This window comes from Gorilla gorilla, chromosome 9, assembly GCF_029281585.2.
Source record: "Gorilla gorilla gorilla isolate KB3781 chromosome 9, NHGRI_mGorGor1-v2.1_pri, whole genome shotgun sequence".
Lineage (NCBI taxonomy): Eukaryota > Metazoa > Chordata > Mammalia > Primates > Hominidae > Gorilla > Gorilla gorilla.
In genome coordinates, this window is record NC_073233.2 from 116,019,127 (window position 1) to 116,042,683 (window position 23,557).

The 23,557-nt window shown below is 40.9% G+C and overlaps 1 protein-coding gene across 4 annotated transcripts in view; it reads left to right on the top strand.

The window, feature by feature from the left end:
- Positions 1-18,555, top strand: part of ACAT1 (acetyl-CoA acetyltransferase 1) — a 30,719-nt gene extending 12,164 nt beyond the window's left edge. For all 4 annotated transcript variants that reach the window (XM_063693507.1, XM_031015900.3, XM_063693505.1 and 1 more), the window contains 11 exons: positions 2,846-2,893; positions 4,751-4,868; positions 5,151-5,246; positions 6,064-6,164; positions 9,834-9,977; positions 10,999-11,149; positions 12,538-12,633; positions 13,374-13,487; positions 14,926-14,990; positions 17,157-17,314; positions 18,225-18,555. In XM_063693507.1, the coding sequence (XP_063549577.1) occupies positions 5,183-5,246; positions 6,064-6,164; positions 9,834-9,977; positions 10,999-11,149; positions 12,538-12,633; positions 13,374-13,487; positions 14,926-14,990; positions 17,157-17,314; positions 18,225-18,345 (1,014 nt within the window). In that variant the 5' untranslated portion in view covers positions 2,846-2,893; positions 4,751-4,868; positions 5,151-5,182 and the 3' untranslated portion in view covers positions 18,346-18,555. The remainder of the gene's footprint in view (positions 1-2,845; positions 2,894-4,750; positions 4,869-5,150; positions 5,247-6,063; positions 6,165-9,833; positions 9,978-10,998; positions 11,150-12,537; positions 12,634-13,373; positions 13,488-14,925; positions 14,991-17,156; positions 17,315-18,224) is intronic.
- Positions 18,556-23,557: the final 5,002 nt, after the last annotated feature.

Sequence of the window (23,557 nt, forward strand, 5' to 3'; positions counted from 1 at the left end):
CAAAGTCCACTGTATCATTCTTATGCCTTTGTGTCCTCATAGCGCAGCTCCCACTTATGAGTGAGAACATATGCTGTTTGGTGTTTCCATTCCTGAGTTACTTCACTTAGAATAATAGTCTCCAATTCCATCCAGGTTGCAGTGAATGCCATTATTTCATTCCTTGTTATGGCTGAGTAGTATTCCATGGTATATATACCACATTTGCTTTATCCACTTGTTGATTGATGGGCATCTGGGCTGGTTCCATATTTTTGCAATTGCAAATTGTGCTGCTATGAACATGCGTGTGCAAGTGTCTTTTTCGTGTAATGACTTTTTTTTTTTGAGATGGAGTCTTGCTCTATCGCCCAGGCTGGAATGCAGTGGCGTGATCTCGGCTCACTGCAACCTCTGCCTCCTGGGTTCAAGTGATTCTCCTGCTTCAGCTTCCCGAGTAGCTGGGATTACAGATGTGTGCCACCACGTCCAGCTAATTTTTGTATTTTTAGTAGAGTTGGGGTTTCACCATGTTGGCCAGGCTGGTCTTGAACTCCCGACCTCATTATCCGCCCGCCTCAGCCTCCTAAAGTGCTGGGATTAAAGGCATGAGCCACTGTGCATGGCCTTCGTATAATGACTTCTTTTCCTCTGGGTAGATACCCAGTAGTGGAATTGCTGCATCAAATGGTAGTTCTAGTTTTAGTTCTTTAAGGAGTCTTCAGAAAGGGGACTTTTTGAAGAGATACAATGGGCAAGCACTAGGACATCCAAGGATAGGAAATAAAGTGCAGCTGGCTGGGTACAGGGATATGTGCCTGTAGTCGCAGTTACTTGGGAGGCTGAGGCAGGAGGATTGCTTGAGTCCAGGAGTTCTGGTTTTTTATTTTTATATATGAAAATTTTTAAACAAAATAAAGTGCAACTGACCCTGCCAGAACCCAAGCTAGAAAATCACTAACCAAAGCCATCTTTTGCCTCTTGTGGTGTGCCATGGTCTATTTCTCCTGTCTCTGAGTATATATGTTGCATTCTTTTGCTTCTCAGCATATTCATGGCTTTTCTCTGTTCTAACTGCTGCTTTTCTGTGGCATTGGCTGGTCAGCTCCAGCCCCTTTTGACTTTTCAGTCCCAGTCCCCACCGTCATCCAACTGACCCAGTCTCTCCGGGTGCTAGCTTGGGTGAGTCCATTCCATTCTTGATCCCATCAGCTCTGGCCAGAGGCAGGGGAGTCACCTTGTAAGTACTTAGGGTTGCCCTTTGAGAAAGACATGTGTTTGGAGAGGCAGTGACCGGCATGTTTACCACAAGTAGGAACTTTTTTTTTTTTGTAAGTTTTTAAATTATTATTTTTTTAATTTATTATCATTTTTTGAGACTCACTCTGTTGCCCAGGCTGGAGTACAGTGGCGTGATCTCGGCTCACTGCAAGCTCTGCCTCCCAGGTTCAAGTGATTCTCCTGCCTCAGACTCCTGAGTTGCTGGGCTTACATGCATGGACCGCCACACCCAGCTAACTTTTATATTTCTAGTAGAGATGGGGTTTGACCATGTTGGTCAGGCTGGTCTTGAACTCCTGTCCTCATGATCCACCCGCCTCAGCCTCCAAAGTGCTGGGATTACAGGCATGAGCCACTGCGCCCAGCTACTGATAGTCTAATTTCAGATTAGTAGGTCTCTGAATTGTGTCCTGCGTTGTCAGAATTAATTAATTAATCTATTTATTATGGAGTTTCACTCTTGTCTCCCAGGCTGGAGTGCAGTGGCGTGATCTTGGCTTACTGCAACCTCCGCCTCCTGGGTTCAAGCAATTCTCCTGCCTCAGCCTCCTGAGTGGCTGGGATTACAGGCGCCCGCTACCACGCCTGGCTAATTTTTGTATTTTTAGTAGACACGGGGTTTTTTCGCCAAGTTGGCCAGGCTGATCTCTAACTCCTGACCTCAAGTGATATGCCCACCGCAGCCTTCCAAAGTGTTGGGATTACAGGCGTGAGCCACTTGCCCGGCCTACTGTTGACATTTGTTCCTAAGAAGTGTGGAAAGAACTGAGAAGTAGTAGGGGCAAGATGTTTACTCTTTCCTTTTTTAAGAAATAATTTATCTGCTATTATAGGTCATATTTATATGAGATGTGTTTGTCTCATATAAATCAAAGACCATTGTTGGAAGTGGATAGGGAGAAACAGCAAGTTTTACTTGAAAACAATCTTAAAAAATGAAAATTCTTGTTAGATTCTAAGACTAAATAATTTAGAACCTAGCTTTAACTCAAAACTACATTTTAGAAAGCTATATTTAAGAAAGACTTGGAATTTTTTTTTTTTTTTTGGAGACAGAGTCTTGCTTTGTTGCCAAGGCTGGAGTGTAGTCCCGGAATCTTGGCTCACTGCAACCTCTGCCTCCTGGGTTCAAGCTATTCTCCTGCCTCAGCCTCTGGAGTAGCTGGGATTACAGGCATGTGCCACAATGCTGGGCTAACTTTTATATTTTTAGTAGAGACTGGGTCTCACCATGTTGTCCAGGCTGGTCTTGAACTCCTGACCTCAGGTGATCCGTCCCGTTGGCCTCCCAAAATGCTAGGATTACAGGCATGAGCCACCACGCCCGGCCAAGACTTAGAAATTTTAAGATAGTAAACTTAGGAGTTAAAACGTACATTTCCAATGAATAGTTAATCAGAAAAGTTTATTATAAAGCAGCCATTTTTTTCTAATTGTTAAAAGTGATATATTCTGACCACAAAAATCTTGGAAATAAAAGCATAAGGATGCAGGAAGAAACCACTATAACCTTATCACTGAGAAATATAAAATGATATAGTTTAATATTTTTTACATTATAACATTATAAATATTTATATTACAGGAAATAAGATATGTGGAACGGAGTTATGTATCAAAACCCACTTTGAAGGTAAGTAATTTAAATTGTGCTTTAAAATTTCCAGAATTTAAAGGAAATGTCAATAAAAATGCATATACTTGTGATTTGGGTACATGTGAAAGTCAAAGCAGGATTATGTAACAGTTAGGAATAGCTAACTATTCAAATATTCAGTTAAAGTAGATGACTATAATAGAAAAACATTTCAGTTAGTCTCTGCCAATGTTTGTTGCTTCCTTATAGTCTGCTACAAAACAACATTCCCTCTAGAACTGGGCAGTGTTCTTCTTTTACTCACAGGGACTCCCATTGTACTGTGTGTGATACAAGCAGAGACTGTATAGAAGATCCTAGAAGAGAGGGAGTGGACCAGCTGGGAATTAGACAAGGAGGGCCATTACAGCATCTCCTAGGACCTTCTGAGGAGTCTCTCTTTGTTTTGTAAGGGTCACTAAAATGACTTAGTTAAGATCTTCTATCAAAATCTAAGCAACCATTCTGTTATTTATCTCTAAACTTAATAGGAGATTGTGGAAGACAAGTGTAAGGAGAGAACTGTCATAGTGCTGTTTTATAGTATTGAAGAGAGCTTTTATCTTCTTTTGCTTAATGTTCATATTATTGTCTTAACTGTTTAAGAAATCATGGGCCTGGGCCGGGTGCGATGGCTCACGCCTGTAATCCCAGCACTTTGGGAGGCCGAGGCAGATGGATCACGAGGTCAGGAGATCGAGACCATCCTGGCTAACACGGTGAAACCCCATCTCCACTAAAAATACAAAAAATTAGCTGGGCATGGTGGCGGGCATCTGTAGTCCCAGCTACTCGGGAGGCTGAGGCAGGAGAATGGCGTGAATCTGGGAGGCGGAGCTTGCAGTGAGTTGAGATCAGGTGCCTGCACTCTAGCCTGGGCAACAGAGCAAAACTCCATCTCAAAAAAAAAAAAAAAGAAAAAAGAAATTATGGCTCTGGCTGGGCACAGTGGTTCATGCCTGTGATCCCAGCACTTTGGGAGGCCAAAGTGCATGGATCACCTGAGGTTAGGAGTTCAAGACCAGCCTGGCCAACATGGCAAAACCCCATCTCTATTAAAAATACGAAAATTAGCTGGGTGTGGTTGCAGATGCCTGTAATCCCAGCTACTCAGGAGGCTAAGGCAGGAGAATCACTTGAACCCGGGAGGCAGAGGTTGCAGTCAGCCAAGATCACACCACTGCACTCCAGCCTGGGTGACACAGTGAGACTCCATCTCAAATTACATATAAAAAAAGAAATTCTGGCCCTGGCTCTGTCCTAGTTAAGTGGTATTGCCCCACCTAGGATACAGGTCTTGATTCCTAGCCAGAGTTCCTTTCAGTAAGGGACCCTCTTAGAGTTGTTTATTATGCAGTTAACAAGAGTCAAGTGGCTGAATGTGGTGGCTCATACCCTTAATCCTAGCACTTTGGTAGGCTGAGGCAGAAGGATTGCTTGAGCTGAGGAGTTTGAGCTGCAATGAACTATGATTGTGCCACTGCATTCCAGCCTGGGCAGCTGAGCAAGACCCTGTCTCAAAAACAAAAATACAAAAACAAACAAAAAAACAAGGTACAGTGACCATTTCTTTAATTTTGACTGAGGAATAGAAAGGAAACTTAAGCTTCTGTCCTCAAACCTCCTGTAGAGAACTGGGAAGGATCTACATCTGTTTTAGAGTTGGTTTCTATAAGGTCTTAAATCATAAAGCACTAGCATTGAACTGATTATCTTGACAGCTGTTCAACTATTGAGATTAATTTTTGATGACTCATTCATAGAAGTGTTTTTTTGATAATATATTTATGTTTATTTAATGAAATATGATTTGGGTAAAATACCTATAATTTTTACCATCTTGTGTCTTGCCAGGAAGTGGTCATAGTAAGTGCTACAAGAACACCCATTGGATCTTTTTTAGGCAGCCTTTCCTTGCTGCCAGCCACTAAACTTGGTTCCATTGCAATTCAGGGAGCCATTGAAAAGGCAGGTCAGTAGTTACTTGGCTTTTTGTGTTAAGGGAGCAAAAAGATTCCATGGAAAAGATATTTATTTTGCATTAACTATGTATGTAACACTTAGAAATAACTTAATGCCTACATTTCTGCTTTCCCTTGTAAAGAAGTCTTTGTATTATACAGTTTAGACTGAAACTCAAAACTGACAAAAAAAAAGAAACCATTCCTATTGTGTAATGTCACCTACCTTATTAGGTAATCACTGATTATTACATTGAATTAAATGCCTTTTTGACTTTTTTTTTTTAATAAAGGGATTCCAAAAGAAGAAGTGAAAGAAGCATACATGGGTAATGTTCTACAAGGAGGTGAAGGACAAGCTCCTACAAGGCAGGCAGTATTGGGTGCAGGTACCTGGAAGACTTTTTTGCTTTTATACTTAAAATGTGTAAAAGGAGCTGGGTGCGGTGCCTCACGCCTGTAATCCCAGCACTTTGGGAGGCCGAGGCAGGCGGATCACGAGGTCAAGAGATGGAGACCATCCTGGCCAACATGGTGAAACCCCGTCTCTGCTAAAAATACAAAAATTAGCCAGGTGTGGTGGTGCACTAATCCCAGCTACTTGGGAGGCTGAGGCAGGAGAATCGCTTGAACCCAGGAGGCGGAGGTTGCAGTGAGCCAAGATTGCACCATTGCACTCCAACCTGGGCGACAGAGTGAGATTCTGTCTGAAAGAAAAAAAAAAAAAAAAAAGGCTGGGCTACAGCTCACGCCTGTAATCCCAGCACTTTGGGAGGCCGAGGCGGGTGGATCACGAGGTCAGGAGATTGAGACCATCCTGGCTAACACAGTGAAACCCTGTCTCTACTAAAAATACAAAAAATTAGTTGGGCGTGGTGGCGAGCACCTGTAGTCCCAGCTACTCGGGAGGCTGAGGCAGGAGAATGGTGTGAACCCGGGAGGTGGAGCTTGCAGTGAGCCAAGATCGCGCCACTGCACTCCAGCTTGGGGGACAGAGTGAGACTCCGTCTCAAAAAAAAAAAAAAAAAAAAAAGTATAAAATGGCAAAATGAAGGTTATTTAAGCTTAAATGAAATATTAAATGCACGATATAATTTGTAGTTATATTGGCAGAAGAAATGTTGCAGTTTATAGTAACATGCTCTATTAAGTTCTGCAGTTGTGTTTGAGTATCTGTTTTTCAAAAGTGACTTATATTGGTTTTAGGCTTACCTATTTCTACTCCATGCACCACCATAAACAAAGTTTGTGCTTCAGGAATGAAAGCCATCATGATGGCCTCTCAAAGTCTTATGTGTGGACATCAGGTAAGAAACACCGTCCTTTCCATTTATTAATCAGAATAATACCTAGGGCTAAAAGACAAAAATCTAGGCATATTCATATTTTAGAAATGAGATTCTTTCTCATAAGTTAGTATGTTTTCTCACATGCTCAAGAGTGTCTGGATTTGCTAAGTCCATTTGAAGTATGGTCAAAATGATAGCGTAGGCTGGGTATCATGTCTGTAAGCACTTTGGAAGGTCGAGGCAGGAGGATCCCAGGAGTTTGAGACCAGCGTAGGCAACACAGCAAGCGAGACTCTGCTCTTTGAAAAAAAAAAAAAAGCCTAAGTGTCTTGTGTTACAAAGTTGTTTTTAGACCCAGGCACAGTGGCTTACTCCTATAATCCCAGCACTTTGGGAGGCTGAGGCTGGGGGCAGATCACATGGTGAAACCCCGTCTCTACTAAAAATACAAAAATTAGCTGGGCGTGGTGGCAGGTGCCTGTAATTCCAGCTACTCGGGAAGCTGAGGCACAAGAGTCACTTGCATCTGGGAGGCAGAGGTTGCAGTGAGCTGAGATTGTACCACTGCACTCCAACCTGGGAGATAGAGCAAGACTCTCAAAAAAAAAAAATTGTTTTTAGTCAAGGCATTTGGGTCTTTCTCTGAGGCTGGGTGACTAAAAATTCATAAATACTGTATTTGCCAGAATAAGACAGGTTTTCATTATAAAGGAGAACACGGTGCTTAACCCTGGGAATCAAATCATTGCTTGAGCCCAGGCTTGATGTCTAATTTGTAGTTTCTACAATGCCTGGACTCAGTTAAGTTCTACAAGCTTTCTAATTAGCCTTGCTGATCTATATCTTGTCTTTACTTGAGATCAAGCAAGAGACAGGCTCCTTAGCAAAAATATGCTGTCATGTCAGGAGGTGAGACCTGGACACACAGAAGAACCAAGATTCTCTCAGATCGGAGCCCTTCATTTTTCAGATGAAGATTTTTTTCAGTGTGTCTGAGACAGCCACAGAGTTACAGGGCTGAGCATCTGCCATGTGACAGTCATTGGAAATAGAGTGGTGAACAAAACATTTAAAAAAATCTGTACATGTGCAGGTCTCTGTTGGAAAAATGCCTAAAAGAAATGCTGAGTCAGGATTTGAACATTTTGGTATTTGCAAATGCTTTCCATAAAAGTTGTACCAGTTATACTTTCCAAAAATTGTGTGACTTGTCTGGATCTGCACCACCACTGGGTGGTACCAAACCCTTGTCAAACTGGTGGGTGAAAAACGGTCACCAGATTTAGTTTCAGAACTGTTTGTCATGGAAAGTTTTGTCTTAATTGATGTATTGTGGTTCTCTAGCAAATGCCATTTGTACTATATTGAAATACTTTCATTTAATATTATTTTATTCATTTGTGGATATATACAGTGACTTACAGGCATTCTTGGAAGTGCTTTGTTTTGAATATTTATGACCTTGGAAAACAGTCAGTTTTACTTTATAATGAAGAATTGATACCTTATTTTCTGTCACTTATTATTGCCATCACCCCCAGTAAAAAGTACAAGTGAATAAAACTTAGAACTGGTTAAGAATTTCTCTATTTCGGAATAGGCAAAATATTTAGGTTTCTCTGGTATAGAGCTTGCTTGTCTGTATGCCTGATTAAAGACTGTAAGAAGATATTATTGGCTTTATGTTTACATTAATGTTTTATATTAAACTGTTTTTAACTAGCCCTTATAATGCAAGTGATTTTTTTTTGTTGACTTGTAAAGTAATAACAAGTTGATTAATATTTATTAAACTTCTATATGCCAGTTGCCAAGGATATAAAAATATGACAGGGTGTCTGGCCTCAAAGGAGCATAGTCTAGTGGGAAGACTTGACATATAAACATATAATAATATTAAAAGCATTGCATAGTAATTGGGGAACACAAAGGAGGAGAAACTGTTTCAAGAAAGGATAGAAATAAATGGTCAAGGCAGACATGAAGTAGTGTTCTGATTAGTTTTGAGAGAAATGTAGGTGTTTTACATGTTGGTGGATGGGGAAAGTGCAGAGGTATGTGTGTGAAATGTGCATGGTGTCTCTGGAGAGCTTTAACTAGTTCCATGTGACCTGAGGTATAGGTTAGGCTGTGAGACTGAAAAAGGGGAGAGAAGGGATACTGTAAAGGCTTTATATATTATGCTGAGTTATCTAAGGTGTGAAATGATCAGACTTACATTCTAGCCAAAATGAGTCAGATGACTGTTGATGATGCTTTGGTGGAAAGGCTGCTTGTCAGAAGATCAAGTGGAAAATTATTTCAGCTGTCCAGGAAGAGATGATGAGGATCTCAGTCAAGGAAGTATGATTATTTTCATGAACTGAGATTACTTCTAATCTTCTAGAGCACATTACATTTTTAGCAGCATGAATGAAATGAAGGGTTAGAAGGTACGAATTTCAGGCCAGTCATGGTGGCTCACACCTGTAATCCGAGCACTTTGGGAGGCTGAGGTGGGCGGATCGCTTGAGTCTGGGAGTTTGAGACCGGCCTGGGTGATATAGCGAAACCCCATCTCTACTAAAAATATACAAAAATTAGCTGGGTGTGATGGTGCATGCCTGTAGTCCCAGCTACTTGGGAGGCTGAGGTGGGAGGATCACTTGAGCCCAAAAGGCAGAGATTGCAGTGAGCTGAGATCGTGCCACTGCACTCCAGCCTGGGCAACAGCGAGACCCTGTCTAAAAGAAAATTTAAGAATTTCAGAAGATGGTTTTACATGAAAGATTTCTGGTATTTTTTTTTTTAAGACAGAGTCTTGCTTTGTCACCCAGGCTGGAGTGCAGTGGCGCGATCTTGGCTCACTGCAAGCTCTGCCTCCCAGGTTCATGCCATTCTCTTGCCTCAGCCTCTCAAGTAGCTGGGACTATAGGCGTGTGCCACCAAACCCGGCTAATTTTTTGTATTTTTAGTAGAGATGGGGTTTCACTGTTAGCCAGGATGGTCTTGATTTCCTGACCTCGTGATCAGCCCGCTTTGGTCTCCCAGAGTGCTGGGATTACAGGGGTGAGCCACCGTGCCCAGCCAGATTTCTGGTATTCTTATTAATGTCTGGTTGTGAACTTCTTTTGAGACAGAGTCTTGCTCTGTCACCCAGGCTGGAGTGCAGTGGCATGATCTCAGCTCACTGCAATCTCCGCTTCTACTTTTTTTTTTTTTTCTTTTGAGGAGTCTTGCTCTGCCCCCCAGGCTGGAGTGCAGTGGCACAATCCCAGCTCACAGCAACCTCCGCCTCCCAGGTTCAAGCAATCCTCCTGCCTTGGCCTCCTGAGTAGCTGGGATTACAAATGCCCACCACCACACCCAGCTAATTTTTGTATTTTTAGTAGAGACGGGGTTTCACCATGTTGGCCAGGCAGATCCAGAACTCCTGACCTCAAGTGATCCACCTGCCTCAGCCTCCTAAAGTGCTGGGATTACAGGTGTGAGCCACTGCACCCAGCCAACTTATTTCTCATTATATTATTTAACACCATTTCTTTTCATCAGGGTGAAGTGGTAAAGAGGGTACTTCCTATATTCACTGTGTAACAAATGTTTAATAAATAAATGTAGAATACTTGTTTGGTGGTAGCTGTATAAAGGGTGTCATGGGTTTGCAAAATATTTGAATTAACATTGGGTTTTTTTGGTGTTGCTGTGCAGGATGTGATGGTGGCAGGTGGGATGGAGAGCATGTCCAATGTTCCATATGTAATGAACAGAGGATCAACACCATATGGTGGGGTAAAGCTTGAAGATTTGATTGTAAAAGACGGGCTAACTGATGTCTACAATAAAATTCATATGGTAAATGTGATTTTTAGTGGATAAATGCTATCTAATGTCCAATACTGTTTGATTTTTCTTACTCTATGTACTTTACAAACTGAACTGAAAGATGGGCTCTATAAATGTTGATTTTAGCCATGTACTTTTGGAGAATATTTCTGTATGCCTATTGCATCGGTATGGCTCAGTCATTAAAGAAATTTTCCCACATTTAAATAGGGTAATTTCTGACGCTTAGCTGGCAACTGCTTGGCTAATTCAAGTATGTGAAGATAAGACATGAGTGGCCGGGTGCGGTGGCTCTGGCCTGTAATCCCAGCACTTTGGGAGGCCGAGGCAGGTGGATCACCTGGGGTCAGGAGTTTGAGACCAGCTTGGCCAGTGTGGTGAGACCCCGTCTCTATTAAAAATACAAAAACATTAGCCAGGCATGGTGGTGGTGTCTGTAATCCCAGCTACTCAGGAGGCTGAGGCAGGAGAATTGCTTGAACCCGGGAGGTGGAGGTTGCATTGAGCCAAGATTGCACCACTGCACTCCAGCCTGGGTGACAAGAGTCAAACTCCGTCTCAAAAAAAGACATGAGTGAAAAGTGACCTGGTATAGAAAGAAATATATATGTGTGTGTGTATATATATATGTTATTATTATTTTTTTGAAATGGTGTCTTGCTCTGTTGCCCAGGCTGGAGTGCAGTGGCACAGTCTTAGCTCACTGCAGCCTCCGCCTCCTGGGCTCAAGCAATTCTTCTGCCTCAGGCTCCCGAGTAGCTGGGACTACAGGCACGTGCCCCCATGCCCAGCTAATTTTTAGTAGAGACGGGGTTTCACCATGTTGACCAGGATGGTCTTGATCTCCTGACCTCATGATCTGCCCGCCTTGGCCTCCCAAAGTGCTGGGATTACAGGCATGAGCCACCACCTCCGGCCTAAGAAATATATTTTAAGAAACGTTAACTACTAAACACTATGTTAGGCAAAGTTAATAGGTATTTTCTAAATTATGCAAAGTTAACTTTAAAATATTTCAACTTTTTATCAGGGCAGCTGTGCTGAGAATACAGCAAAGAAGCTGAATATTGCACGAAATGAACAGGACGCTTATGCTATTAATTCTTATACCAGAAGTAAAGCAGCATGGGAAGCTGGGAAATTTGGAAATGAAGTTATTCCTGTCACAGTTACAGTAAAAGGTAGAGATAATGTTCCAAAAAGGATGAATAGACTTTTCATGTTGCTGAATGTTTTATGCTTAAGTTTTAAATTAGGACATTATCTTGGTTCATTTCAACTGCTTATGGTTAATAAAAAGTGAAGAGTTGCCAGTTCAGAGAGAACATAAATCTACCCAACTTAATGTCAGATTTCAATCCATTTATAAGATCCCTGAGTATTACTTTAAATTTGAGAAATTTATTAGAACTTTTTCCTGTGACAGTCAATACGGTATTTTAAATTGAAAAGGGATTTACTAGAAGGTTACCGGGAGTGCCTCCAAGAACTGAAGGATGAACAGTAGCAACCATTCAGCTCTGGGAACTTCAGGGATTGGAACTGGGTGTTCACTACTACTAAGACATGCTCTCTTGGCTTCTCACACCTGCAGGCTTTTGTGCTTTATTCTCTCGGCCTTTCTAAAGTTGCTGCCTCTACCTCTAGGGTCACATATATAGGGTTCTCAAAAAGGAGAGACTTTCTCACCAGTTCCAGCAGAATAAATCCACAATGAAGACTCATTAACCTGCTTTAGGTTACAATTCTATTCCAGGAGTGATTACTGTGCTCTAGATGATAGAATACTAGAGCTTATCTAGTGTAGGTCAGATAGCTGCCTCTGGGGTCAGGAGAGTGGGGTCTGTGATCATAGAAGGGAGTTGAGGAGGAAGAGAAGGGGATGTGGATGTGTAGAAGATTTAAATTTTGTGGCTGGGTGCAGTGGCTCACACCTGTAATCCCAACACTTTGGGAGGCCGAGGTGGGAGGATTGCTTGAGCCCAGGAGTTTGAGACCAGCCTGGGCAACGAAGTGAGACTTGGCCTCCACACAAAAGAATTAAAAATTAGCTGGGTATGGCAGCACACGCCTGTAGTCCCAGCTACTAGGGAATCCAAGGCAGGAGGATCAATTGAGCCCAGGAGTCCGAGGCTGCAGTGAGCTAGGTTTGTAGCATTGCACTCTTATTGGGAGACTGTACAAGACCATTTCAAACAAACAAAATTAGCTGGCTGTGGTGGCTCACACCTGTAGTCCCAGCTACTTGGGAGGCTGAGGTGGGAGGATCACATGGGCCTGGAGAGGATGAGGTAAACTGTGATCATGCCAGCCTAAGCAAGAGAGGGAAACCCTGCCTCAAAAAAAAAAAAAAAAAAAAATTGTGAAGCTACTTTGTAAGTTTCTCTTTTTAAGATGGTAACATAATAGAGATTATAGTTAACAGATTCTAGATGAGTGTTTACTTGGGATGGTTTAAGTGAAGCAGGGATACAAAGGGAGGCACAGACTACTAGGCATCTTGTACAACAGCTGCTTGCTGAATGACTACTTGTTTTGAGCGATTTTACTTAAAATATTTTTATTTTAGGTCAACCAGATGTAGTGGTGAAAGAAGATGAAGAATATAAACGTGTTGATTTTAGCAAAGTTCCAAAGCTGAAGACAGTTTTCCAGAAAGAAAATGGTTAGTGTTAAGAAATGAAGCATAAGAAAAAATTGAGCCAGTATACCATATCTAATTCTTAGAATTGCCTAAGGATTTTAAAAAAGTAATTCTAGAAAACATCTAGATGTTATTTAACATTTTCAGTATATCAGGCTCATGTAAAATTGTTTTGGTAGTTTATACCTTCAATATATAAATCCCAGGGAAGATATGTATAACATGACTATAGAATTCAGTTTTTCATATGTAGCAGTCTATGATAGGGTCTTCATTGGCATTGAAAAAAACATATTTATTGATATAATTTATATACCATAATAACATTCTCCTATTTAAAGTGGTTTGGTAGTTTTTAGCATTCATTTATATTTAACTCCAGGTGATTCTAGATAAGAAGAAATATCTGATTTGAAAAATATGTAGTGAGTACCTGCTATATATTGAATAAGGAAAGTTAGACCCTGGAGACAAAAATATTAACTGGTCCCTATCTTTCAAGAGTTGTAGACGAGCATTTATCCAGTGCCATCATGCATGTTTCTGATCTTTGAGAAAACTGTTTTATGTACACAAAAAGGCATTCTTACGCTGTCTTGCAGTTAGCTGTGTACATGTTTCCTGAGGGCAGGAATTGTCTCCACCCATATTTGTAATTTCTTTAAACATTTAGCAGCCCAGGCAATAGGTATTTGTTAAATTGAACCAAATACATTTATTGTGAAGGAATGTTTTGACTTCAACCTCATTTTTGCTTTCAGGCACAGTAACAGCTGCCAATGCCAGTACACTGAATGATGGAGCAGCTGCTCTGGTTCTCATGACGGCAGATGCAGCGAAGAGGCTCAATGTTACACCACTGGCAAGAATAGTAGGTAAGGCCAGGCGAGGTGGCTCACACCTGTAATCCCAGCACTTTCGGAGGTTGAGGTGGGAGGATTGCTTGAGCCCCGGAGTTCGAAATCAGCCTGGGCAATATAGTGAGACTTCGTCTCTACAAAAAGTTAAAAAATTACCTGAGCATGGTGGCATGTGCCTGTGCTACCATCTACTCAGGAAGCTGAGGTGGGAGGATGCCTTGAGCCCAGGAGTTTGAGGTTGCAGTGAACTGAGATTGTAGCACTGCACTCCAGCCTGGGTGACAGAGCGAGACCCTGTCTTAAAAAAAAATAAGGTCTCTAAACATCTATAAGCTCTTCATGAAATTGAGTTTACTTGTTAGATAGAGCCAACTCCAATATTAAGTATTACTATCTATAGGTTGTACTTGTGGCAGAATTTAATTGATACATATTTCAATTGAGATAGAAGCTCCTTTAATATTTTCATTATACTTTATATAAGATTAAGCTTTAAGGGCTGGGCACAGTGGTTCACGCCTGTAACCCCAGTATTTTGGGAGGATAAGGCAGGATTGTTTGAGGCCTGGAGTTTGAGACCAGCCTGGGCAACACAGTGAGACCCCACCTCTGAAAGAAAAAAATTAGCCAGGTGTGGTAGCATGCCTGTAGTTCCAGTTACGTAGGAGGCTAAGGCTGACAATCATTTGAGCCCAAGATGTCAAAGCTGCAGCACCACTGCACTCCAGCCTAGGCAACAGAGCAAGATCTTGTCTCTTTTTCTTTTTTTTTTTTTAAAATTAAGCTTTAAAAAACTTCCTGTCCTGTATGATAAATAGAAGAAAATAAAGTACATGCATTTTCCTAGAGAGGCAGCTATGTAGGAAAAAAAGAATATGGGATTAGGAGTCCAGAAATACAAAATTTACATGTGTGGTGTTTTAGTATTTATTAACTCTGTGGCCTTGGGCAAGTTCTCAATGTCCTTAAGCCGATTTTTAGCTGCAGAAATCTGTCTTGCCTTCTTCCTAAGGACTTAACAGATGCTATTTTGTTACTTTATAAAAAGCCTTATAACTTCATTTTTTTTCTTAGCTTAGATCATGGTTTCTTAACCTCAGCACTATTGACTTTTGCACTAAGTAATTCTTTGTTGTAGGGACTGTTCTATGCATTGTAGATGTTTAGCAGAATCCTTAGTCTTTACCCAGTGGCATCTGAACTATTCTGACAACCAAAAACATCTCTAGGTGGTGCCAATGTTCCTAGAGGCAAATACCCCCAAACTCCCTCCCAATCAGTGTCTTAGATTACTGGAGTAATTTTATAAAGTGTAGAATCCTAGAAAAAAAAGACATATATTTACATATATTAAAGGGGTTAGGAAATGTGCATTTAATGGGCTAAACTTGGCTTGTGCATATTCTATACAGTAAAAAAAAAGATTTTAACACCCCCCGCTTTTTTTAAACAGCATTTGCTGACGCTGCTGTAGAACCTATTGATTTTCCAATTGCTCCTGTATATGCTGCATCTATGGTGAGAACAAAGTGAGGGACGATACTCCATTATGCCAGCTTCTGGTTTGCTTATACCAAGGTTGCAGTTTTTAAGATTTTAAATGTTATCTGCCAAAGCAGAGAGATAGCTTGGTTTCAAATCTTCCCATGTCTTCTCCTGAAAAGAGTAAGAGCAACAAGGATAACAAACAAACAAACAAAAAAATAAAGAACAGCTCACAAACTACATCTTCAGTAGAACAGGTAAAACTACATATCTGAATTACTTGTAAGTATCATACAGAACTCACACACCTGGTGTGGTAACCACAAAGGGGAGGGAATGCTGGCTGATGGTTCCAGATCTAGAATGGAAAACAACTAGTCACTCCCCAGGAGAGGACTCCATTCTGAAAGGGAACAGCTGGCAGCAGGTCTTCAGAGTAAATAGTAAAACTAGAGACAGAAAACCTACATATTCCAAATTGTCAGTAAGGGCTATCCAAGTCTCAGTGGGAAATTGCTAAGCAGTCACAGGAAAAGAAAGTTTTAGGGGTTCAGGGTTCTTAGAAATCTTAAGTAAATATTTCCTTTTGAGAGGGCCTCACCCTGACAGTAAACTTCTGTAAGCACCCAGATAAAAAAAATTGCAGAATTTTAGTAAAATCAGATTCTCCCCACTGCCCCCAACCCCCACAATGAAAAAAAACTGCAGAATCAGTAGGAAACAAGAATAGAGAAGATCAGAAACAAGGGGCCAGTGGAGTGATGATCTGCTCAGAGCTAGCAGATCTCAGAAAATGAAAGGAACACGTAGCTTCTGAAAGTGAGTACATCACGTTGGAAAGCAAGGGTAATAAACAATTCTGGATTCTGAAGGTAGAATAACTTGAGAGCTACAGACATAGCTATATATGGGTACCATATTTTGTTTTGTGTTGTTGGAACAGTGGAAGCTGTTTGAGCTGTACAGGCTAGAAAGCTACCCTTAGGCCACTAGTAGAAGAGAGGAAGATGGAGGAAGAGTTCCATGTTAATTTTATTATCGCTCACAACAATCAAATTTCTTCTGTAAAGAAAAAGGGCACTCACTAGTAATGTTTTAGGGCACTCACTAGTAATGTTTTAAAAAGTATTAGCATAGGGATAATCACTGGCACAAATACACCTTCCTGCATAGCTGAGGAACTACCAAAACAAAACAGATCATTTAGTGTAAGATTTTAAATAAATGACTTACAATGAAACTGCAACAGATGTAAATATCTGTGGCCCAGATAACCCTACAGTAACATTTATAAAGCAGAAACTGCAGGGGATGCATTAATATCACTAATATTAGAAACTAATATACCTCTTTCATTAACAGTCAAGAACATAGAAATGGCTGGGTGCAGTGGCACTCGCCTGTAATCCCAGTGCTTTGGGAGGCTGAGGCAGGCAGATCGCTTGAGCCTGGGAGGTCAAGGCTGCAGTGGGCCATGACTGTGCCATTCCACTTCAGCCTGGGTGACAGAGCAAGACCCTGTCTCAAAACAAATCAACAACAACAAAAAAGAGCATAGAACCAAGCAACACACAATCAGTAAAGCAGAGCTTAAGAATATATAAAGCATTATGTGCCCCTAAATAGAAAATGTACCTTTTCAAATATCTGTGGAAAGAAAATCAAATTTTCTGTCCCCTATGTCAAAACAGACATAATGCAAACAAAATTCTTTGATATAATGGAATAGGATGAGCAACTAAAAATCTGAAAATGGGCCGGGTGCGGTGGCTCACAGCTGTAATCCCAGCACTTTGGGAGGCTGAAGTGAGCAGATCACCTGAGGTCAGGAGTTTGAGACCAGCCTAGCCAACATGGTGAAACCCTATCTCTACTAAAAATACAAAAAATTAGCTGGGCATGGTGGTGGGCATCTGTAATCCCAGCTACTCAGGAGGCTGAGACAGAAGAACTGCTTGAACCTGGGAGGCAGAGGTTATAGTGAGCCAAGATGGCGCCATTGTACTCCAGCCTGGGAGACAGAGCAAGACTCTGTTGGAAAAAAAAAAAAAAAATCTGAAAATAGAGATCCTTCCATCTGAAACCAAGAAATTCCATATTTAAATAACTTATGTCAAACTGTAGTATTTCAAGGAAATGATGACAGTAAGTTGTGATTGCTAATTATTTGAACATCATCTGTCTTTAAAAAAATTTAAGGTTCTTAAAGATGTGGGATTGAAAAAAGAAGATATTGCAATGTGGGAAGTAAATGAAGCCTTTAGTCTGGTTGTACTAGCAAACATTAAAATGTTGGAGATTGATCCCCAAAAAGTGAATATCAATGGAGGAGCTGTTTCTCTGGGACATCCAATTGGGTAGGTAGAAATAATAACTATATCTAGGTTAAGAGCTGCCTTTGTGTTTCTAGCTAAACTTAAAACTGCTTCATAATTCCTATTGCTCTTAAGTTTTCCTTCCTACCCATCTTTCATAAGGCAAAAACCATTTCTGATAGATGGTATCCAATACTGAACAGAGACCTGTCACATCTGTTATTTGAAACCTAATAATGTTTTATGCTGAAGAAGAAAAAGTGTACATTTAGACTTTTTACCCCCTTTTCCTCCTTCCTATTTATTTCATTAGCTTTAGGGTACTGTGGGTTTTGGTTACATGGATGAATTTATAGTGGTGGGGGCTGATTTCAGTGCACCTGTCAGTCATCCAATATGTAGTTTATCCCACATCCCTCTTCCATTATACTCTACTCTTCTATCCATTATACTGTTCTGTACTTTTAAAAGATCTGTGACCTGGCCAGGCACGGTGGCTCACGCCTGTAATCCTAGCACTTTGGGAGGCTGAGGCGAACAGATCACGAGGTCAAGAGATCGAGGCCGTCCTGGCCAACATGGCGAAACCCTGTCTCTACTAAAAATACGAAAATTAGCTGGGTGTGGTGGTGCACGCCTGTAGTCCCAGCTACTTGGGAGGCTGAGGCAGGAGAATCGCTTGAACCCAGGAGGTGGATGTTGCAGTGAGCTGAGATTCCGCCATTGCACTCCAGCCTGGCGACAGAGCGAGACTCCATCTCAAAAAAAGATCTAAGATCTGTGACCCTTCCTGAAACAAGTCCTCCAAGTTTTAGTTTTAGAATAGTAGTAGTTAATTCAGCAAGTAGTAGTGGCTAGTAAGGTTTTCAAGAAGTTAAATTGGAATAGAAACATTTTGGTTAGTCATAAATTCTGTACTTCATTAAAGAAGTAAATGCTTTCTTAATTTTAGGATGTCTGGAGCCAGGATTGTTGGTCATTTGACTCATGCCTTGAAGCAAGGAGAATACGGTCTTGCCAGTATTTGCAATGGAGGAGGAGGTGCTTCTGCCATGCTAATTCAGAAGCTGTAGACAACCTCTGCTATTTAAGGAGACAACCCTATGTGACCAGAAGGCCTGCTGTAATCGGTGTGACTACTGTGGGTCAGCTTATATTCAGATAAGCTGTTTCATTTTTTATTATTTTCTATGTTAACTTTTAAAAATCAAAATGATGAAGTCCCAAAACATTTTGAAATTAAAAATAAATTTCTCCTGCTTTTTTCTTGGTAACGTTGAAAAGTTTGATACATTTTTGCATTCTGAGTCTATACTTATCGAAATATAGTAGAAATACCAATGTGTAATATTAGTGACTTAAGTAGCTAGAAGTTTCCATTTGTGAGAACACATTTATATTTTTGAGGATTGTTAAAGGTCAAGTGAATGCTCTCTATAGGTAATTTACATTTAGTAAATTACAGTAAATTAAATTACTTCTCTTTACAGTAAGAGTTGGCTATTCTGGACAAACTAGCAGTGCTTCATATAATCACTCAAACCACAGTGTGTGCAGCAGTACTAGAAACAAGACAGAAGCCCATGTCCTCAGGGTCTAGAGTGGGGGCAATTTCTTACAACCTCAACATTCAGGGTTGGGGGAGGTCAAGCAGAAAACCCTGGAGTTTGGGCTCTGAATTACTATAGCAGCATAGAGAGTGGGAAGGGAGGTAGAAACTGATATGCTGAATGGATATATAAAAAAGGGAACAGATCACCACTTCCAATACACGACAATGCCTGTTCTTAAGCAGGACAGACTGTAGCACAAGTATCTCACATTGCATTTTATCATCATCTGGGAAAAAATTAATTAAAACGCTACAGGCAGGGGCTATGCACACTACCCTCAACTGCAGCTCTGAAGAGGGAAAACTCCCCCTCAGGAAAAGGAGGGGGCAGTAAAGGTCATTGTGTACACATTATCTGTTGGCAAATAATGTATTGTAGATCTTTTGAAGGAGCAAAATGACAATATATGGGAGAAATAGATTGCTCTTCAGATTCAGAGGAAGAGTAGAGTATTTTCAAAAACATCTGTAATCATCAACTTTTGAGGCTTGTTATGTGCTTTATATGTATAAACTCATTTAATTGTCACAAAAACTTCTAAGAGTGGGTACCATTATTATCCCTCCTTTATAAATAAGGAATTTGAGGCATAGAGTAGCTAAATAAATTCCAAGGGCAAAAAGCTGGCTAGGATTCAACTCCAAGTTAGTCAAGCTCCAGAGCCCACATACTTAACTTACTATGCTTTAGTTAAATGCCTTTCAATAATTATCTGCCCCGACTTACAAAAACTTATAACTGAACCAGGAGCTGGATAAGATAGAGGAGAAAAGGAAACCCAAAACATGAGAATACTTCATTGAAGATAAGCAGAAACTAACACTGCATCCAAAGGTCATTGATCTGGAAAACATCTGAGAAGTGCTCTGACAATTCTGGGAAAAAATGGAAAAGAGAGAAGAAACAGAGAATCAAGTAGGTTTTTTTGTTTGTTTGTTTTAAAGAGATATGGTATTGCTCTGTCGCCTAGGCTGGAGTGCAGTGGCATGACCATAGCTCACTGTAACCTTGAACTCCTGGGTTCTCAAGTGATCTGCCTCCCTCAGCCTCCTGAGTAGTTAGGACTATAGGCACATGCTACCATGCACAGCTTAAATGGTGTTTCCTAAAAAAAAAAAGATACTCTGAAGCAATAATTTAATATAACAGAAAACATAAAGATAATAGAAAAACTCAGATTTTTAAGTCCTAAGGGGGAAGATTTTAAAGAGCATATTTTTTTTTCTTTTTTGAGACAGAGTTTTGCTTCATAGCTCAGGCTGGAAGGCAGTGGCACGATCTTGGCTCACTGCAACCTCCGCTCCCTGGGTTCAAGCGATTCTCGTGCCTCAGCCTCCTGAGTATACAGGCATGCGCCACCAAACCTAGCTAATTTTTTTTATTTTCAGTAGAGAAAAGAGTTTTGCCATGTAGGCCTGGCTGGTCTTGAATTCCTGACTTCAGGTGATCCTTCTGCCTCGGCCTCCCGAAGTGCTGGGATTATAGGCAGGAGCCACCACGCCCAGCCCTAAAGAGCATATTTTATTGGCAAAATTAATTAGCAGAAAATCATACTAAGACATTCTGGAGAAAATGTATTAAATTCCTCTAACATCTAGTTAGAAAAATAGGTAGCCGTAGTTCTTATTTCTATTACATTCAATCCAAGAAAACAAGTGACAAAACGTCTAACTGTTTTTAATGAAACAAAATAAGATACTAAAAGGTGTGTCTCAAACACAGAACAGTTTAGAAAATAAAGTACTCTGATGTTTCCTCCAAAAATGACAAAGGTTTAGGCAAGCCCATGGAATGAAGAATTAAGAATTCAGTTAGGTGAAAGTTTCTAATTTTTTAAATGACTGCTTAAAGACTGGCTGGGGAAGAAGGAAAGGTAGTGGTTGAAGTAAATAAAAATCTTTTACCTCAAATTATATTTATTTGACATATTTTGAGATGGCTATCAGAGGGCCAGCAAACAGAAGTGGTGCTGCAAAGCTGTCTTTTTTGAAAGAAATCTGCGTCTATGGAGAATCTCCATTAACGCAGCCAGGACTTCCCTTGTCTGGAATCTAGAAAAGGTTAAATGAGAGCCTGTCTGACACCTTTAAAGGTCTTAAACATTTAACATCCATTCTCTCAGAAAGCTTCTAACAAGACCACCTTTCCTAGCCAGGTCTCCTTTCCCTACCCGTAACCTGTGTTGCCACTAAAACCTGATTTACCAAAATAACATGTTTTTGGCCATGCTGGGAGCTCACATTACTTCTGTAACCTGAAGATGGTATAAAGTTCCTACACCTGGCCAGACACAGGGGCTCATGTCTGTAATCCTGGCACTTTTGAGAGGCCCAGATGGGCAGCTCATCTGAGGTAAGAAGTTCGACAGCAGTCTGGCCAACATGGTGAAACCCCGTCTCTACTATAAATACAAAAATTAGCCGGTCGTGGTGGCGCATGCCTGTAGTCCCCGCAACTCAGGAGGCTGAGGTGGAAGAATCGCTTCAACCCAGGAGGCAGAGGTTGCAGTGAGCCAAGATCACACCATTGCACTCCAGCCTGGGCAACAGAGTGAGACTCTGTCTCAAAAAAAGTTTCTACACCCCACTGGGGGCGGGGTCAGGTCTTTGTCTGAAGGCCCCCATGTATACAACATTAAATGAATGTATACTCCTTTTCTCCAATTAATCTGCCTTTTCCAAACAGCTTTATTTTCCAGCAAACCTTCAGAGGGCCAAGGGGAACTTCAAGGTTACAGTGAAATGATCCTGCCACTGTACTGGGGGACAGAGGGAGACCTTGTCTCTTAAAGAAAAGAAAAGAAATACCATTTACTTTCTGGTTCTCTATTTTTTCTCTCTTCCTTTCCATTTTTTCCCCAGAATTTTCAGAGCACTTTTCAAATGTTTTCCAGATCACCAACCTTTGGACGCACTATTTACCTTCAGTGAAGTATTCTAAAATGTGTCGAGTTTCCTTTCTTCCTTGTATTTTCCTTTTTTTTCTTGTATTTTACACCTACCTCCTGGTTCCCCTTGGTCTTTACATGGTGAAATATCGGTAACATGTTATCTTTATCTGCTAAATAAAGGTAAACGCCAGTAGGACAAGTTCTGAGACCGCCCTCACGGGACTTATAAGAATTGCATGCTGGGTCCTGGACAGAAATATAGTTATAACTGGGCACTAAACAAGCTGCACCTTGGCCCACTTCCTAAACCCTCGGGGAGAGATTTGAAGTTTCCTCCAGTCTCCTCATTCGGTGGCCCTGCAATTAAACATCTTTCTTTGCTGCAGCCCAGGGTCTTACATACTGACTTGTCATGCACAATGGGCAATGGACCTGTTATGGTTACAGTTCCATATCTTAAGTTACTATAAGACAAAAGCTTTAAAATCCAATTATAAAGTAAAAAGAGGCTGGGTGCAGTGGCTCATGCCTGTAATCCCAGCATTTTTGCAGGCCGAGGCGGGAGGATCATCTGAGGTCAGGAGTTCGAAGACCAGCTTGGCCAACATGGAGAAAACCCGTCTCTACTAAAAGTACAAAATTAGCCGGGCGTGGTGGTGCATACCTGTAATCCCAGCTACATGGGAGGCTGAGGCAGGAGAATCTTTTGGGCCAGGGAGGTGGAGGTTGTGGTGAGCTGAGATCATGCCACTGCACTCCAGCCTGGGCAACAAGAGCAAAACTCTGTCTCAAAAAAAAAAAAAAAAAAAAAAAAGTAAAAAGCGTTGCATGTATCATAAATTATGAGAAGGCAGAAACTGTTAAAATGGGGAAAGAACTACTTTTTATGATGGTCTACTTTGTACTTTTTTTTTTTGGCAGAAAAAAAGCCAAAGCTATGACCAAGATAATAATGTTTCATGGATTAAACAAACACTTGTGAAAAAAGTATTAAAGCAAAGACAGGATTCAAATAGTATAAGACTGAATACATATCAAACTTTACCTTTCTAAACAATACCTATTTCTTTTTTAACTTTTTTTTTGAGATAGGGTCTTGCTCTGTTGCCCAGGTTGTAGTGCAGTGGCATGGTCTCATCTCACTGCAGCCTTGACTTCCTGGGCTCAAGTGATACACCCACCTCAGCCTCCCTGGTAGCTAGGACCACAGGTGCATACTACCATGCCTGGCTAATTTTTGGTAGAGATGGGGGTTTCATCATGTTGCCCAGGTTGGTCTCGAACTCCTGGGCTCAAGTGATCTGCCTGCCCTGGCCTCCCAAAGTGCTGGGATTACAGGTGTGAGCCACCATGCCCAGCCAACAATACCTATTTCTAAGCCCCCGTGCAACATTTATAAAACCTGCAACTTATCCTGACCACAATAATAAAAATTTTAGGCAAAAAAGAGCCTGGTATCATTTATTGTAAATAGTTATGTATGAATATTAAAGTACTTACCCAAATTTTGCTGAAAGTTGAAATCAGAAGCAAATTCACAGCCTTAAATGCTTACATGGTTTAAGAAGGGGGAAAAAAAAATCAGATAACTGTTTATTAATTGAAGTTAAATAAACATGCAAAAAGGACCCTGAGAAAGTAGGAAGCACAAAGAATAGGCTCCTATACAACTGTTGAATCTAAGAAGTGTTTTTGACAGAAAAAAAATTAATTGCATCTTAGAGAACAAAAGCCAAAATTTAAAAAAATGTGATATTTGACTCAGATAAAAAAGGTCAAAGC